Below are 17602 nucleotides of genomic sequence, written 5' to 3'. Positions count from 1 at the left end.
TTTCTATGAATAAGCAATTTTCTATAAGATTCGCCAGTTCCAGAAAATCCGGTTTCGAAACATCTCGGCTTTTGGAATACCTATTTGACGTAGTTTTTTCCAGCCAAATATACATCATCTGAAAATTTTAGTGTTGCAAAATTCAATCCCTTACCAATATTTTCAGTATTTGGACGGCTTCCTGATTAGGACTCTCTGATTTTTCTTTTTTTAGATGAGAAATCCCCTTCTTCTTCTTCTATTTTTACTTTCAGAAAAAATAATTTTGAAAAAAACGTTCCCCCCACATGTAACATCAGGTCAACTTCAGTGTCATCATAGTGTCATAACATTTTTTGTCATTTTTTTCATTTCTTTCCAAGTCAGTAGCAACTCAAGCTCATCTAATCCGATTCACCTCTGATCCCATAATTTTTGTGCGATCTACTACATGTCACACTTTCCACAAAAAAAAACACGCGTGGGGGAAGAACACAGAGATGAGTTCAAATATTCTAATCCCTAAAATCTTTTGAATTAATAAGAAACAATGGAAGTGGGTGTAAAGAATACTTGTGTCAACACCTTTTCTTCTCTACTTTGCTCTTCATTCCCTGTACCCCTGCAAACAGGAACACGTTTGTATCATTTCGTATCCCTTATCACCGCAGAAACAGTTCAAAGATAAAAATAAGAACATAGTACAATGTATTGCATGGGGTAGTTGTCACCTTTATTTATAGAGGTGTTACTAAGTCAGGTTTTGTTTTTATAGCGGGGGGCTGTATTATGGAAAAAAGTTGATCAACTTTGAGAGGCTGTAACTCTTACACCTAACGCGCCATTGTTTTTAAATCTATTTGTCTGTATAGAGCAACTCTAGGGCTACATTTTTGTAGTTGATCATTTTTTAATAGCTTCTCAAGCTTTTGAGATAAGCGCATTTAAAATTAAGTGGGCAAAGACGAAGAGAGGGGAGACGCAGAGAAACGAGAGCGTCTGCCTTCTCTGCGTCTCTCCCTTCCCCTGGGTACACTAACCAATCTTTGAAGCTCCGTATCTCAAAAAGGTGAAGAGCTATTAAAAAGTTGTCAACTGCAAAAATGTAGACCATGGTTTGATCTACAATCTCCAATAAAAAAAACTCATGGTGATGCAATGTTTTATGTATAACACCATCGTGGAGTCTTTGAAGCCTGCTATCTCAAGAATTTCAACAGCTATCAAAAAACAGTCAACTACAAAAATGAAGATCTTGCTTTGATCTACCGAAAACATTATAAATCTTTAGAATAGGGCTAGTCTGTGCCAAGTTACAGGTTATCCAATTTTGACAGTAAAACTCTCTGAAATTCTCCGAAACTTCCCCTTAAAATTGTTCATTTCAATTTCTCCACTTCCAAATATTTACTTCCCGAAACTAAATGTTTCATTATTTTTTGCTGACCTCGCTCCGAGAAACGTGCACCCCATACTTCTCCTCGAAAACAATTTGCTGGTGGAGAGAGAAAGTCGGAAGACTTTCCCTCTTTCTTATCGGTGAAAGGAATGATGATAAGTGCTCCCTGATTGATGGTCAAACGGGGGGAATTCTCCATTCGTTGTAGTGTGATTGACCAATTTCCATAATTAGATTTCATATGCCGAGAACGAGTGGGAAGCGTTTTTTGAAAATTGTATATTAATTGCGTGCAGGTGCAAACGTAGTACGTAATTTAATAAGTTTAAATGATGTCAATAGAAAAACTACAAAGTGTGTTCTTTCACTCCCATAGACATCAGGTCTGATATCAGGTAACAACAGATCACGAACTTCGTTTTTGTTTGTTGATATTTTAGAGATCTGATACGTTGACACTGTAAAGCGGATTGAAATTCTGAAATACTGCTTTAAAAATGTTATCTGGAGAAAAAAAAACAGTAAACATAGGGTTTTTACGATTATGACACGGAAAATCTCATGTTTTGAAAATATGAGCTGGAAAATTCTAAAGGTTGCTTTCCAGAGAAAACTGGGAAAGTTCCTTGATGATCACCGTTCATGACTCGAGTTATCGGAGACGACGATAAATAAGTCGTTTTGTAGTTTGTCTGGATAGTCTTGAAGCACGAGGAAGTTCCAGAAGAGAACACGAGATCTGGAACAAAGTGACAACACGCTGCGAGCACTTCTCCGGTGTGTTCCTTGTTTATGGCGACCTTGGGGAGAACTTTCAATTGTCGGATGCTTAGCGCAACCGATTGCCTTTTGGTCCGTTGGAAAAAACCACCATGGTTCGAGTCCTCCCCAGAGTCAAACATTTTTTGTAACTTGTTATCAAGCAACCAAGCTCCAGGTCAAATCCGGGTTTTATACGGATTATAGGTAGTTTCTTTGTCTCGACGCGTGTCGTAGTAAGACTAATCTCACAAGCTCAAGGGGTCTGATAGTGAGCTCTCTTCAAAAACATTGATAGGGTAATTTTGAAAGAAAAAAAGAACCAAAATGCCTGGATAAATGCCTCTTCGCGCACTTTTCCCCCTGCCTCGAAATGTTGCCACTTCTAATGCATCACCCTACACCCGATAAGAGAACACAATTTTAAGTTCTCTGTTCTTGTCGCACACCTGTCAACAATCGGCTACCCTTTGCCCTCCTTCCGTTTTCCAGGACAACCTATATTTCGATTTTGACCATGTGAATCGCACGGTGCGGCGTACTAAACACGTACTATATATAATTTGCAAGACACGCATTAAAAGATGCCCTCTGTCCCCCGATGGAGCATAGTGATGTATGTGTTTTAGAGGAGACTTCTCTTATCAATACACATTCCTTACCTTTTAATTTCCGTTGAGTTACATACTTTCTAATTAGAAGCTAGACACAGGAAATTTTCGTTGTAGACTGACTGTGTCTGCAAAGAAAAGAAGAAGTCATTAAAAAGGTGTATACCGGTTGGCACCCCCCACACAGACGCTAATGACTAAGTGTTGGTGTTTCACACTTTCTGCCATCGGCAATACACTCTGTTCCCTGATTTGTTACAATAAAAAGAAAAAAGCGAAGCAAAATTTTTTGGGCAGGGCTGCTTTCTTCTCATTTTCGTTCCGATTCGGGAACCAATTGTTGTCGCTTTCTGACCGCCAACCGGATTGTTGTCTTCTCCCCCCACTAACCAATTATACTTTCATCTAATGTAGTTGGTACGAACAATGTACCTTGAGAATGAAGGAATTTGTAGACAGTTTTTTGGTTACTAAACAGGACAGAAGCTGATAGGGGGAAGGAGGCAGGTGACCGAAGTCATGATGGATGGTCATGATGGTCTTAGAACTTTTGAACTCGAGTTGAGCTGGACTTTTATTTCATTCTTTCTTTCTTCCTTCAAACATATGAAAACTAAAACTTTGAAAGAATTTTGAAAGATGCGCAGACAATCGGATCTTGAGATTTTGAGCTTGTGAGATTAGTCTTACTACGACACGGAGAGACAAAGAAACTATAAGCAGTGTAAAACGACCAAGATTTGACTTATCTGGAGCTTGATAACAAGAAACAAAAAAGGTTTGACTCCAGGGAGGAATCGAACTATGGTAGTTTTGTCCACCGCCCCAAAACGCAACCGGTTGCGCCAAGCAACCGACAATTGGAAGTGCACCCCAAGGCTGTCATAAACAAGGAACACACCGGAGAAGGGCTCGCAGCGTGTTGTCACTTTGTTCCAGATCTCGTTCTCTTCGGGAACTTCCTCGTACTTCAACACTATCCAGACAAACTACAAAACGACTTATTTATCGTCGTCTCCGATACAATCCTTTCTGATCCTACAAAATTTCAGCTCACTTGGGTGAATAATCCATCAGAAAATATTTGTATCTTTTCTAAGAATCCAATTCAAGTCCATCATCGAATCGTTTTGAGTGGGTTGTGTACGTGTGTAAATGATCTGAAATTTGGGAAGAACGACTCAAAGATGATGTGATTTGATCTGATAAAGGAGAGCGTAAAGGGTGCGACGAGCCGGAAGGATGCTATAGCAGCGTGAATTGATGTCACTAATAGTAAGGAGCAGCTCTTGGGGCTCTTTCCGCAGAGACACTGAGCCGGAAACTGATTCGAGTACTATGCTCTGCACGTTCTTTTCTCCATGAGAAGCGTGAGATTTGCAAATTTGAAAAATTGAAAAACATCGTGAGAATTCGAATCGGAACTCGGAGGGCACCGACTAGTACGAATTGAAATTGTGCTGAAATTGTGGAAAACATTTGTTTTTCGTCCTGGGAAATTCTAGAGAGGAACACATGTCGAAAGAAAGGAAAGAACCGGTGCATACGAATTGAAAACATTTGTTCGTCCTGAGAAATTTCAGAGGTGTCCACATTATGAGGACGGCGGAAGGAATGCACCACAGAACCGATAACGAATTATTGCAGAGTTGTTTTATTTTGCTAGTTTGCTTTTTCTTTTGCACATGAAGACACCCAACACGAAAAATATGTATATCAACAACACATCATTTATTATTCGACATACACGTAACAAAATTTTGGTTATAGCTTTTCAAAGGGTTCGGTGAAGATCTTATGGGGGAATGGGGACCAGTTGAGAATGAAAAAGAGATCGGAAATGGGGTCAAAAATTATGGGAAGAAGAGATTCGAAAAATATGGCAAGACCCGACGGGGCAAATGAAGAAGAAATAAATTAAAATGAAACATTTCAGGCGAGCTGATGCAAGGAGACCGCAGTTGACAGTAGTCGAGACGGCAATTTGAACAGATCGCTCCTCAGTAGATCACTAACAGAATTGTTGCGACTCGTCTGTGATGATGGGTTCGAAGCCTTGCGTGCCAAGTTCAAGTTGAGATGTTGCACTGGGAGAGCCGGGCTTGTCAGGGCACGTTTGAGTGGTGGGATCGAGGCGCGAACCTTTGGGAGAGCCGACTTCTGTACCTCAGCGGAGAAGTTGAATTGGGATCGGCGGACTGAAAAAGTGAAAGGGTAAGGACATGATTTAAAATATAAAAGTTTAAGTTTTCTTACCTGATGGGCTCAACGGAGCAACTGCTGCATTGACTTCTTTGGAGTGAAGTGATACGGTAGAAAGTCGGAGTGGCTTATGCTCACGGGTCTTCGAGACTTGTTGGGAGGAAGCCGGGAAGTGGTCAATAGGAACTTCGAATATCATTTTGAATTAGAGTTAGAAGATTCGAAAAAGTTTCGAATAGTCGAGGAAGAGAGGAAGAAGAAGGAAAAAGTTATATGTTCTTTCGAGGCTAGCTGCTTCTCTTCCACCGCCTTATATACGTTTGCCATTTGGTCGGCGGCGGGGGGCGGCCCCGCCCACTTTTCTCTCCTCCTTCCGCGAAAAATTGGAGGAGGGAGGAGAGAGAGTGAGAGAGTGTTAGATTGTTATTGTTTGCGGGTCGAAAGAGGCGGAGCCTAGGACTAAGAATGCAGGTGAGTTGTACTTTGTAGTGGGAAGAGGGATGAGTGGGAGTTTAATTGTTAACCTGTGCAATCAAGCATTTTGTGTGAAAAAGTGATGAAGAAGATTCTAGAAAAAATTGTTCATCGAAAAGTTAGCCACGTGGTTTTCAGTTTGGGAATTGGAAGTAGAAGTATAGAAGTACACATCAGATTTTCAGATTTTCTTAAAACGGTCAAACATCTAGACAGAACCTACAGGGGATAAGATTTTTGAGCTCTTCAACAACTTTTTTGCTCAAAACAAAATTTTCAGGAAAACTGATCAATTTTTTTCATATTTTGTATCTTGTTGATCATGCTGATTCGCGCCAAACACCTAGTTGCGACAGGAGTAAGCTGCTTTACCGGGACGGTGGGGTTTAGATGAATAATCTTGAGTTCCATCAAATGTGTCACGGCTTGTTCTCCCACAGAGATCAGATCTTCAAGAAGAGGAACTTTTCCGGGTCAGTTAGGTAACCGACAGGTGAAAATTAAAGCGAAACGATTTTTGAAGTTCTCAAGTGTCAAATTGAGTGAGCTGAAAATTTAGACCCGGGTCAGAATTGGAAATAAAATGTGGTTTGTGTTGTTAAGGCACAAGTAGCGGGCATGAAATACACATTGTGATTTGTTAACTTGGTTTGGGTTGGGTTGGGCACGGTCGGAGAGTTTTGGGGCAGAAATTTGCGTTTATTAGGCTTATGCCAAGGACCTTAGGCTTAAGGTTTTCAAATCCAAAGTCTTAGGCTTACGCTAAGATTTTGAAAACCTTAGGCTTAAGACTTCAGACTTTCAGGCTCAAATCCGTAGACTTTGTTACCCAGGCTTGAGACTTAGGCTTAAGATTTTCAGATAAAAAGTCTTAGGCTTATGCTAAAATTCTTAAGACATTAGGCTTAAGACTTTAGGCTATAACTCGAAGACATTTGGCTCGGGCTCAAATCTGTAGGCTTTGGTTCTCAGGCTTAAAATTCAGGCTTAAGGATTTTGATACCAGGACCTTAGGCTTACAGACTTAAATTTGTGATTCTTTTTTGTTCATTTTTCATCTTTTCCGAGGTGCAAGGATTTCCTGGTGAAAAAATGGTCATACTCTCGATCTTTTGGATTTTCAAAGATCCTCCTCAAACCAGCCTGCTGTCTGTTGCTCAATCAAAGTTTTGAACTCTTTTCTCCCTCCAAATCACACTTTTCTAGTAGATCACCACCTATTCATCTTCCAGAACACCTATTGAAAATGTCTGACGAATTTTTTGTGGTTGAATCAGAAAATCAAGTTGGACGTCAAAGAACGAGAACTTTGTAGTCGTTCCTCATCAAATTATAGCCTGAACTTGTAGCTTTGATCTCATTTGATAGCAGGGGGTATGTAATTCATAAATTTTAATAGTCAGCAGACGTACTGCTCCTTAACCGAATTTCCCACCCTCTCGCTGTTTTGTCGACGTCAAATGGAGCAAAGCATGATTACATTACACCTTTTTCTCTTCCAGATGTGTCTTAAGATTTCGAAATTTAGTGAAGTGAAATAAGTACAGATGACATTCATTTTTTGCATTGAATTATAGTGGTGCCAGGTACCAAGTACTATTTTAATAGTATTTTCAGTGTGCTCCGACGCCCAAAAGTTTTTGGGTAATGTCACATACACGTTACGAAAAAAGAAGAGTACATCCTGGTAGGTGTATTCAATTACTCAGCCACCCCCAACAATTTCTTCCAATTTGAACCCTATTCTTCCTAAAATTTTTATTGGCTTTACAATTGCAAATTTGGTCTTTCAGTCTAGGCTTTGAAGGTTTGATCTTCTTCTTTTTTATTTTTTTATTTTGAAAAAAAAATTGTCAAGCCAGAAATCAGGGATGACAAAAATAATAATAATCTGACAATTCTCAGTAACAGTGCAACGACGCATGAGCTGGATTATCAAAAAAAAACCGGGCGGCCCACACTTTTGTTCCAAAGAGTAGCTCAATCGGATTCGGATTGAAAATATAGAATTATAAGCAGCTCGAATTAAGCAACTGACTCAAATACAAAAACACAGTTCTGAGAAGTGCCAGACGTGCGTCAAAAGAAAATTTGAAAGATACAAAAATCGGGTGGGTGACTACTAAAAATAATCACTTCTTATTAAATACGTCGTCACCATTTTGTTACAGTTCTAGAGGGGAACGATAAGGATAATAATATGTTGTGGGGGTCTTTGGTCTGTCAAGGTCATGTGAAAATTCTCGAAGATCTATTAATAAATAGTCTGAAAAGTCACGGTATTTGTAGATATTTGTACAGTTCTTGTTTTCAGAAAAGAAAAAACTTTGATTCACTTTGAGCATACTTGTCAAATCACGGGCCGGGCCGGGCCGGGCCCGCTGAAAATTTCAGGGCCCGGGCCGGCCCGCAGGGCCCGCAGCAAAAAATTATTTTTGAAAAATAGAATTGAAAGTCTTGGAAATTAAATTTTTTCTTCGGTTTATACTAAATCGAGGTCGGGGGATTCGATAAGACTACTTTCAGAAGCCTCCAGCAAGTTCTTGATCCTGATTCTGATCATCGGCTGATTATCACAGAGACTTTGAGAGGCTCAAAGTTTATAGAGACAAAATAACTTATTCTGACAATTTTCGTTTTCACTTGTTGTCATTTTATAATTTCTAATCAATAATATGTTTGCCATGAAGTAGTAAACGAAAGAACAATGGGAAAACGACTAAAAAAAATTTTTTCAATATTTTGACGGGCCGAACGGGCCGGGCCGGGCCAGCCCGGGCCGGGCCGGGCCGGGCCGGGCTGGGCCGGGCCGGAAGATTTTTTTAGCGGGCCCGGCCCGGCCCGGCCCGGCCCGGCCCGTGACAAGTATGACTTTGAGAGTGTGTCTTGGTATCAGAGAAAGATAATTTTGGGAAAATTTTTTAATCAGTGTGTAGATCAAACCTAGATCTTTATTTTTGTAGTTGACAACTTTTTGATAGCGGTTCACGCTCTTGAGATACACGCCCTCAAAGATTGAAGGGGAAGGGAGAGACGCAGAGAAAACAGACGCTCTCGTTTCTCTGCGTCTCTCCTCACTTCCTCTCCCTCCACTCAAGTTTAAAGGCGTGTATCTCTAAAGCTTGAGGAGCTATGAAAAAATGAACAACTACAAAAATGTAGCCCTAGAGTTGCTCTATACAGACAAACAGATTTGAAAACAATCGGTCAATAGGTGTAAGAGTTACAGGCTCTCAAAGTTGACCAATTTTTTCACTATAATTCAGGTGTTTACATGTTTTTTCGTCTATAGACTAGAATTGTTTTTAGATTTTCAGATTTTCAGATTTCCAGCTTTATTCCAGGTCAATTTACTATTTCTTGATTAACACCCAATCATGTTTTGGTATTATATACCAGAATCCAAAACACTCTCTGTTTTCTTCACAAAGCGACTTTCACCTGCTAGCAAAAAACCCAAATGAAAACGGGGGGAGAAAAAAAAAACTTTTTTAAAGGGATAGAAGACACAAGGGGACCAAGGTCACTTCCTTTTTCAGACCTACTTGGAGAATTTCTGGTAAATGCGCTCTACTGAAATGTTTCAGCAATTATTTTCCAAGTTTTCAATGATCAAACGGAAAAAAAGTTTTGCACTTGTGAATTCTAAGCATATTATGTTCCAAATCACAAGGATGTTTTGTTTTTTATTAACTTTTTCCCTATTTTCCAAGTTTCAAAAATCAAATGTACCCTCTGTCCTCCCTGGAGTCCCCTTTCTTGCTCACTGATTTCTTTCAGACAGATTAAGGCACAAACAAGACGGACGGTGTGTGTGTGTGTTTTTCTGAAATAATTAATAATGTACTCGATATTCGACACATCAGCTGGATTTTTTGGTAGTAATTAATTATCTTGTTGTTTTATTGGGAGATAACAACAAGTTCATTTCTCTCCGATTTTCCTGGAAAATAACATTTCAAAACTTCCGGTTTTTTAATATAAATTTTAATGTTGCTTCTAAGAGCAAAAAGTGTTAGGAATGTTGTGGAGGCGAGCGAGGCACCGGAAATGATATAATTGAAGCGAGCAAAAGAATGTTGTTTGCTTCGATCTTGGATGGGATTTTCTTGACAAAAAAATGACAAAAGAAAATATTGGAAAGTACAGAAGTCACATGACCGGGAATTGAGTCACCCTGGAATTTGAGAAATTGTTGCAACGTCATGGACGAGGCATGGTACCATATGGGGTGAGGGGTCACGTGACATCTTAATGGGGATGTATGGATATGACCTACGTATTGCGAAATTACTGGTAACAAGTCAGGATTTCCAGAAAGTTCCAGAAAAGAAAAAACATTTCTATTTTTCAGGGCTCGACTTTTTTTGTCTCCTCACTAGGAACTGAAGGGCTGTCTAAAATTACAAATCAAGTTTTCTAAGCGTAATGATGATTGGGTCTCTCAAGAAATACTAGAATGAAAACCAGGAAACCACAAAAACTACAGTAACCCAGTCAGTTTTCGTGGTAAGACCCAAAGTGCTTCAAACTTAGGTATGACTATACTCATTCAAAGCGTCTTGACGAGAGGAATTCGAAAATGTTGATAAAAATCAATTTCGCGGAAAGCCCCATGAGTTATTGCAGTTTCAGCATTTTCAGAAATTCGAAAATTTTCGAAAATCTGAACCATCGTGAGTTATAGACGGATTTTGGTAGTTTCACACTTAAAATGATTGTCAAAAATATCGGGAAATTTTTTTCCGGTTTTCAAATTTTTTTCTGCACTTATCTCCTGTGAAATTTTTAATGATACAACTCATTGCTTTTTCCATAAAATTTTGTAGTTTTCTGGGATTCTGTGTGAAAAGCTAGTCCGCCAAACTTCTACAGTTCCAGCAATCTGTTCTCAGAGTTTTCACACAAAACGATATCCCGAGATGACTCAGAAACAAAATCTCATGGATTACTGTATGACATCAGAATGAAAATGTTATGAGTAGAGATCAGAAACACCATATTGTATCTCCAGTTGTTCGCCATATACAATTCCTTCAACTCATTTCTTTTGTATTCATTTGAGTTGTTTTCTGACGTACGAGTCATCTGAAGTGTTGATTGTTTATCAGACACACGAATTTCATTTTCAGAGAGAAAACACAATTTTTTTGTAGATACATGACATCATCACTAGTTTCCGAGTATTAAGTTCACAAATTCCACATTTCCTGGTGTAGATCATATCACGAGACGCGCGGACTGGAACCGTTCTCTCCGCAAATCATTATCATCGCTATCTCTTTTGATTGATAAGAGAACCTTTCCTTCCTCCCCCCCTTATCACCCCACCCTTCTAGAGGATGTGTCTGGTATTCAATATGAAAAAAAAGTGAAAATTGAAGAAAGAAATAAAAGTTGAATAGTGTCTTGACTAGACTCTGAATATTTCAATAGGGTATGAATGTAAAAGTACGCGAAACGTGCGAAAGTTCAAATTTGATTGGGTTCTTAACGGAGGAAGAAGTAAACATTTTGAAGATTATAAAATACCAGCCTCACTTCCCCGCCTTCGGCGGGTTCAATCGGCTGGCCTCTTCTCATTTACGTGGCAACCCTTTTTCAAATGTGCCTGCATGGCCGAGTGGTTTAACGCGGCGGTCGTGTTCAAAGCACGCTAGTTCGGTTTTGCCCGCAGGCTTAGTTTCTATTCTCTTTCCAAAACCGTTGCGGACAGCGCCTCAGACAACGCCCAATTGTCTTTTATATATAAGAATGATATTTCTAGAACAAGGGACGCGCCAACGACACGCCAGACGTCGAAGTAACACGCAACCCACTTATTTACTTGTAGTTTGTTGTTGTACACGACAGTACACGATTTAGAGACGATGACGTGATGACAATATGGGAGAGACCAAAATGTCATCGCTTGCGGAGATTAAAGAATCAAAGTGGATGAAGAGGACTACAGTTTGACTGTTCTCTAAAGACACAATGACACAAAATACGTTTAGAAAACACGGTTTTCGGGGAATAAATCAGAAAAGAAAATGATGAAAATGTTCGGGAGAGGGGATCTCAGATGTGTCATGTGTGGTGAGTAAGTAGTTTGGGAGATGGTTAGGAATTTGAAGGGATCTTAGAATCTATACGATAGCACGATATGGCAAACGCTACCTATGCAAACACGCTCAAAATTTTAGGTAATATAGTAAAGGTTCGCATATAAAAGGCGGAAATGTATTTGTATACTCATTTATTGTAAGAACGCGTTAGAGTATTACATTCAGAGGTTGGGACTAGGAAGCGGGTGCAAAGCAAAGGGAAAGGTTAAAGTATAAAACTACAAAAGACTCCTAGAATGAGCGTTTCCGCTCCTTATATAGGGAGAGACGAGAGAGTGAGAGAGTTTAGAGAAGAAGAGTTTGGCGCCATGGTGAACGGTTTGGCGGGTGAGAGGAAGTTGGCGGCGAGCGAGAGAGTACTGACGAGGAGACGCGAGGCGGTGAGGCGGTGAAAGTTTGCAGGTCTGATCGTGTGAATCGTTCGTATTGAAGGGAAGCGTAGTGAAGTAAAGTGCACACATTTGATAAAGAAGGAGATAACGCTAACGGTTTCATGAAAACCGTTACATCTCCCCCCTACATCTAGAAAATAGTCGTCCTCGACTAGTCAAATGTGTGCTCATCTTGACGTGATCCTGATCTTGTAGATGCATGACTTGGGTTCCGCGACTCCTTTCCGACTGAATCCTTTCCGGGTGGTCTCCTTCCTTCCATCCTGATCTCCATCCATATCCATCCTTCTTCTTCCATCTTTTCCTTGATCTTCTTTCCATCTCTTCTCTCTTCTCTCTTACGGGTAGTTGGGTGGGTAATTGAGTATGTGAGTTAACATGAATGCTTAGGGTATGAGTTGCTTGGGTCCTTACGGGTCTGACAATCTTGTGGGACTGCTTACGAAAATGTTCCTTAGGTTAGGTCTGGTGGGTGACAAGTGAAATGGGTACAGGTGTATAAAACGGGTGAGTGTGGGCTTGGCATAACATTGAAAATCTTACGAAAATTATTAGTTGGGAATGGGTAAAACATGCTCAAGATAATGGTCGACTACGGGGTGTCTCGAATCCAATGGCGGCTTTCTGTGCTTGTTCCGAAGTTAGTAGAGTCCTTGACTTAATGATCGTATCCTTTCAAGAAGTTGACAGTTTTGTCCAGGATGTGTGACGGCGGGATGATTACTCCTTTATCCTTGTCGTCTTCCTTCCGTTGAATCAAAAAGGTGTGGATGTGCTTGTCGAGATTGGAATCCGAGGTGAGGATCAGCTACTTGGCGTTGAAAATCAGTCGTTGGGCGATTGGCTTGGCCGATTGGTTGTTCTGGAATCAGCAATGTTATTCGAGAAGTGGTGAGGAGGACACATTTAATAACCGGGAAAATAACGAAACCGAAGGGTTCGTTACCCCTCCAACCTTATCGATGAGATTGCCGACCTCGGCAAGTTAAATGTGTACTCCGAACCGTTGAGGATTGCAAATACATATGACTCGAGTTAGTGTTGTTGAGAACTGATGTCCTTCGTGAATTAGCTACGTTTGTCTGAATGTTGATACACTTCTCCATTTGATGTTGTTGTTGATTCCTCCTTTCGACGGATTGAGAACATGAGTGTGGCGCTGGACGAACTCTGGTTGAGACCTTCTCCAAGAGTATCAATGAGTTGTAAACTTCTTGAATTGTATTCCGAACCGACAGGCTTGAATTCCACAGGGAAGTGATGGCTTTGAGTACCATCATGCTATTCGTGAACTAGCTAAGACTTCTAGTTGTGTGGGTTTGATTGAACTTGAGCTCGTACATGGAGTTGTAACCCAATCTGGTTGTTGATGTATTTCTTCATTTGGAGTTATTGCTGACGACTTCTATTCAACGAGCAGGAACATAAACCTAAGGTGTGAGAGAACATTTTTAAAACTGTCTGGGACACAAAAATAAGACTGATTATTACGGAAACTGGATAAAACTTTTTGGATAAAACTGGTTAGATTTAGTCTATTGATTTGGTCTAGAGCTTTGACTTTCATCAGAAACCTCTTGAAATCTGACGTGAGAGCTGCTTTCAGTAGTTCCTGGGACTTGCGTTTGGTGACCGGCGGATCTTGGACTTGAGTTCCTATTCCTTGACTGCTTCTTTGATCTGTTCTTGAATTGAACTGACTTGTTGTCTCGATCTTTCTGAACTGCATCTGTGAATTGTTGAAGTGAGCTGATTGCCTCCGTTAGACTGACTGGGCTACAGGGTATTGAAAACAATATCTGAGGAGGTTGCTTACTTCCCAAAAGTATGACGTCATCACCAATCTGTAATCTGGCGTTTCTGAAATCAAACTGAACGGGTGGCATTCTTGAGAGTATATCAGTTCCAATGATGATTTCTACTCCACCAAATGGATCTGGCGTACATCTACTCACTGTGAAATGTGTCTTATGGCGGATTTTGTAAGACCCGATGGTATAAGTGACCATAGCTGTTCCTGAAATTTCAACTGAATTAAGTCCAAAACCTGCAGCATGAGTACTGAGTGGCTGGTCAAGTTGTGTTATACCCAAAACTTTACACATGTGCTTACTGCTGACTGTTATTTGAGCACCAGTATCAATGAGAGCTGTTGTTGCATAACCGTTTGCTCTAATAGGTACACTAGCTATGTATGGACACATGTAACTCGTAGAAGGTGCCTGTCCAATTTCTGAAATATTCTGACCAGTGATACCTGACTCGTGTATGATGCTGACGGAATGATCTGCGTCGTTGAACTTGACTCGTTTCTGTGTCCTTCCTTCTTGCTTCTTTTTGAGCTTTGAGATCTGCGCATCTTTGAACTGAAGTTGTTCTTCTTTCAGTTTGATCTGCTGTTTAAGCTTCTCAATCATCTCGTTATCGTTTGAAACTTCAGATACTGGCACAGTTAACGCGGGAGTTGTCTTATGATTGGACTGGCTCTTCTGTTTCCGGTTGACTTGAACTTCTCGCCAACAATCAGAGGCATAGTGACCTTTACTCTTACAGTTGTGACAAGTTCCTTTGACTCTTCCGTTCTTGAGTGATCGCTCTGAAACTCTCTTTGAATGAACTGCAGTTACCTGTGGTAAGCTATCATTTGTCTGACTGGTGATGTTGACCGGCACGTCACTTTCAGCGTTGAGATCTGCTTCTATCTTCATAGCACGCAACAAAATGTCTTCTGGCTCTTTGAGGTCTTCTTTCATGATCTGTAACTTGATATCGAAACTTAAACCTCTGGTGAATGTTTCCACAATCAAGTGTTTTGCGAACTCATCGTTACTGTCACCGTAAGCAAGTCTTGCGAGTCGTACGATTCTTCTGTAGAACACTTCAACTGCTTCTCCAGCTACTCTTTTTGTTGACCGAAGTTGACTTTTAGCTGCTGAAACTTTATGCGAACTACTGAACCTGTGTCGAAGCGCGTCAATGACATCTTGAAATGAAGCATCTTCGTTCTTCTTAATGACTTCTTCTGCTTTGTCTCGAGCATCTTCAATCAAATAATTGAGCAAACACGTGAGATGCATCTCAGGCTTCATTGTTGTCAATGTAATACGATCTCGGAATGTTCTCTCGAAAACGTTGAAATCTTCGTCGATCTTTCCTGCGAATGACTGCAACGGGGGACCACTAGCAAACGAAATCATCAAGATTCTGGGACATTTCTGAAGCTTGGTGGCTGAAGCCGTTAAGAAAAATGCCGGTTTGTCAAGTGTATTACTAATCACCACACTGACGTTCTTCTGCGGAGGCGAACCAGTAAAACCAGCGGGCCCCACGGTGCAGAATCCGAAAGCGGGTGTTACCTGACTATGCCTTCTTGTAGCACAAAGCTGACGTAACGTTGAAATTCTCATCTCTGTGTCGTTGTCCTTAACTGCTTTCTGATATGTGGGTTCTGCTCTACATTTTGCCGAGTTGACTTGTTGTTGTCTCGTTACTGGTCTGCCTGTAAACTTTTTACCTGTTTTCTTTCCGTTTGTCTTGATCACTTGACTTCTTGCGGTTGTATGCTGACTTCTGGAAGTTTTTGATGTCTTCTGGCTCTGTTTGTTGACCAATTCCAATTTTGCGAACTTTGGATGTTCTTCCTTCTTCTTTGAGGACGTTGTTAGCGGTTCAGACGATTTCACATCGTTACCATTCACTGACATTGCTATCAATGCTAACTTTTGTTTGCGGACAACTCCTGTAACACTGCTGAAAGTGTGTGATAATACCCGAGTATCCTTTGTTGATTCCACGGTGTCTGTGGACGCGTATGTGCGCTTCTGTTCTGCTGAGACATTGTTCTTCTTCGCTTCTGCATCTGTGCTTGCTGATGTTTCATCTTCTGCCATCAACCGAATGACTGCTGCTAGCTGAGATATTGTTTCCAGACTGCTTTTCACGAATTGACTTCTTCCGACCATTTTCAAATCGTTTCTCATCAAAGCTTTGAACATGAGAGTCTTTTCTGAAACACTGAAACAGATCGACGTTCCTCCGATCAACATATGATCGTTCTCGCTCGTATCTGTCACTGTGGGAGTAGCTTCCCGACTACAAAACGCAATTGATGTTCCTCCAATCAACATATGATTGTTCACACACAATACTACGCATCGTTCTGCCTTTTCTGGACCACCAGACATTACCGCCGTTCCTCTAATCAACTTATGATTATTCTCGCACGAGTATCTGCTGATGTGAATTGCTTCTCGATTGCTAATCACGATTGATGTTCCTCTGATCAACTTATGATCATTCACACACAATGTGTACACGCGAATCGGTCCTTGACTTCTCACTTCTACTGCCTTAACTTCTGAAGAATCGCTTGCTTTTCTTGTCGCTGACTTGTCTTCTGTACATGTTGTATTGTTGTCAACTTCATTTCTTCTTTCTGCGAATATCACCGAACTTCTACGCTTATCACCGATGTTGCAAGTGCTTCTTAACTGAACGATTTTCTGAAACTCTGTTACACTGGGAACTGCTGATGCTTCAAAAGCCCAAAATTGCTTCTGGTTTTCACCACGACATAAGAATTGGTTCTCCGAAGAGATTGCGAGGGCTACATAACTTATACCTGACTGCAAAGGAAGGTTGCTAGAGGAAATCCGCGGAGGCGAGCCAGTAAAACCGGCGGGCCCCGCTGTGCAGAATCCTCTAGCTCCCTTAACTTCCAAAACAGCATTTTCCGTCGTATCCGACACACGAAACATCGCCAAAGTGACCATCATCTGCACGATACCCTTCTGAACGTCACTCTTCTCCAAGCTTGAGTTGATACTTCTGTAAACCGTTTACGGTGTCACTGGCCACAGGCACGAAGCCGAGCCAAGTACAAATCGAAACAAAAATCGATAATTTTTGCATCATGACAGTGGATCCGACACACAGCCCGATCCCGCTGCCAAAAGAAGAGGTACGAAAAGAAAGAGTACACAACAAATTCTAATTAATCCTACAACCATTGACAACGCCTTTGCCTAACCTTACCCTGACCCAAAACCTAAACCTACTGAAAACCTAAGCGCCTTGCTCATCCTAAAGTGCACTTTTAAGAAAAGGGGCGGGAGGGAACTAACGAAAAACAATGAAATGAGAACAAAAAAACGTTTATATGCGAACGGGGATTTTTTAGTTAAAGGAGGAAAAATACGGGCGAAAAGCGCGCAAATTCCTACTCTAAAACTATACTCGCTGCTACCAGTAAAGGTTCGCATATAAAAGGCGGAAATGTATTTGTATACTCATTTATTGTAAGAACGCGTTAGAGTATTACATTCAGAGGTTGGGACTAGGAAGCGGGTGCAAAGCAAAGGGAAAAGTTAAAGTATAAAACTACAAAAGACTCCTAGAATGAGCGTTTCCGCTCCTTATATAGGGAGAGACGAGAGAGTGAGAGAGTTTAGAGAAGAAGAGTTTGGCGCCATGGTGAACGGTTTGGCGGGTGAGAGGAAGTTGGCGGCGAGCGAGAGAGTACTGACGAGGAGACGCGAGGCGGTGAGGCGGTGAAAGTTTGCAGGTCTGATCGTGTGAATCGTTCGTATTGAAGGGAAGCGTAGTGAAGTAAAGTGCACACATTTGATAAAGAAGGAGATAACGCTAACGGTTTCATGAAAACCGTTACAATATACACGT

General features: G+C 40.9%; 1 protein-coding gene across 1 annotated transcript; it reads right to left on the bottom strand.

Annotated features, from left to right (window-relative positions):
• Positions 1-4680: 4680 nt before the first annotated feature.
• On the bottom strand, positions 4681-5149 carry GCK72_016530 (uncharacterized protein; the record flags this gene model as incomplete). The annotated part of the gene is made up of 2 exons (XM_003100415.2): positions 4681-4946; positions 5005-5149. 2 exons carry the CDS (start codon positions 5147-5149, stop codon positions 4681-4683), a joined length of 411 nt encoding a protein of 136 aa, XP_003100463.2.
• Between the last annotated feature and the right edge of the window lie 12453 nt (positions 5150-17602).

Source organism: Caenorhabditis remanei, chromosome V, assembly GCF_010183535.1.
Source record: "Caenorhabditis remanei strain PX506 chromosome V, whole genome shotgun sequence".
NCBI classification, from domain to species: Eukaryota; Metazoa; Nematoda; class Chromadorea; order Rhabditida; family Rhabditidae; genus Caenorhabditis; species Caenorhabditis remanei.
The sequence above is the reverse complement of the archived record's forward strand: the minus strand, read 5'-3'. Positions and strand labels throughout refer to the sequence as shown.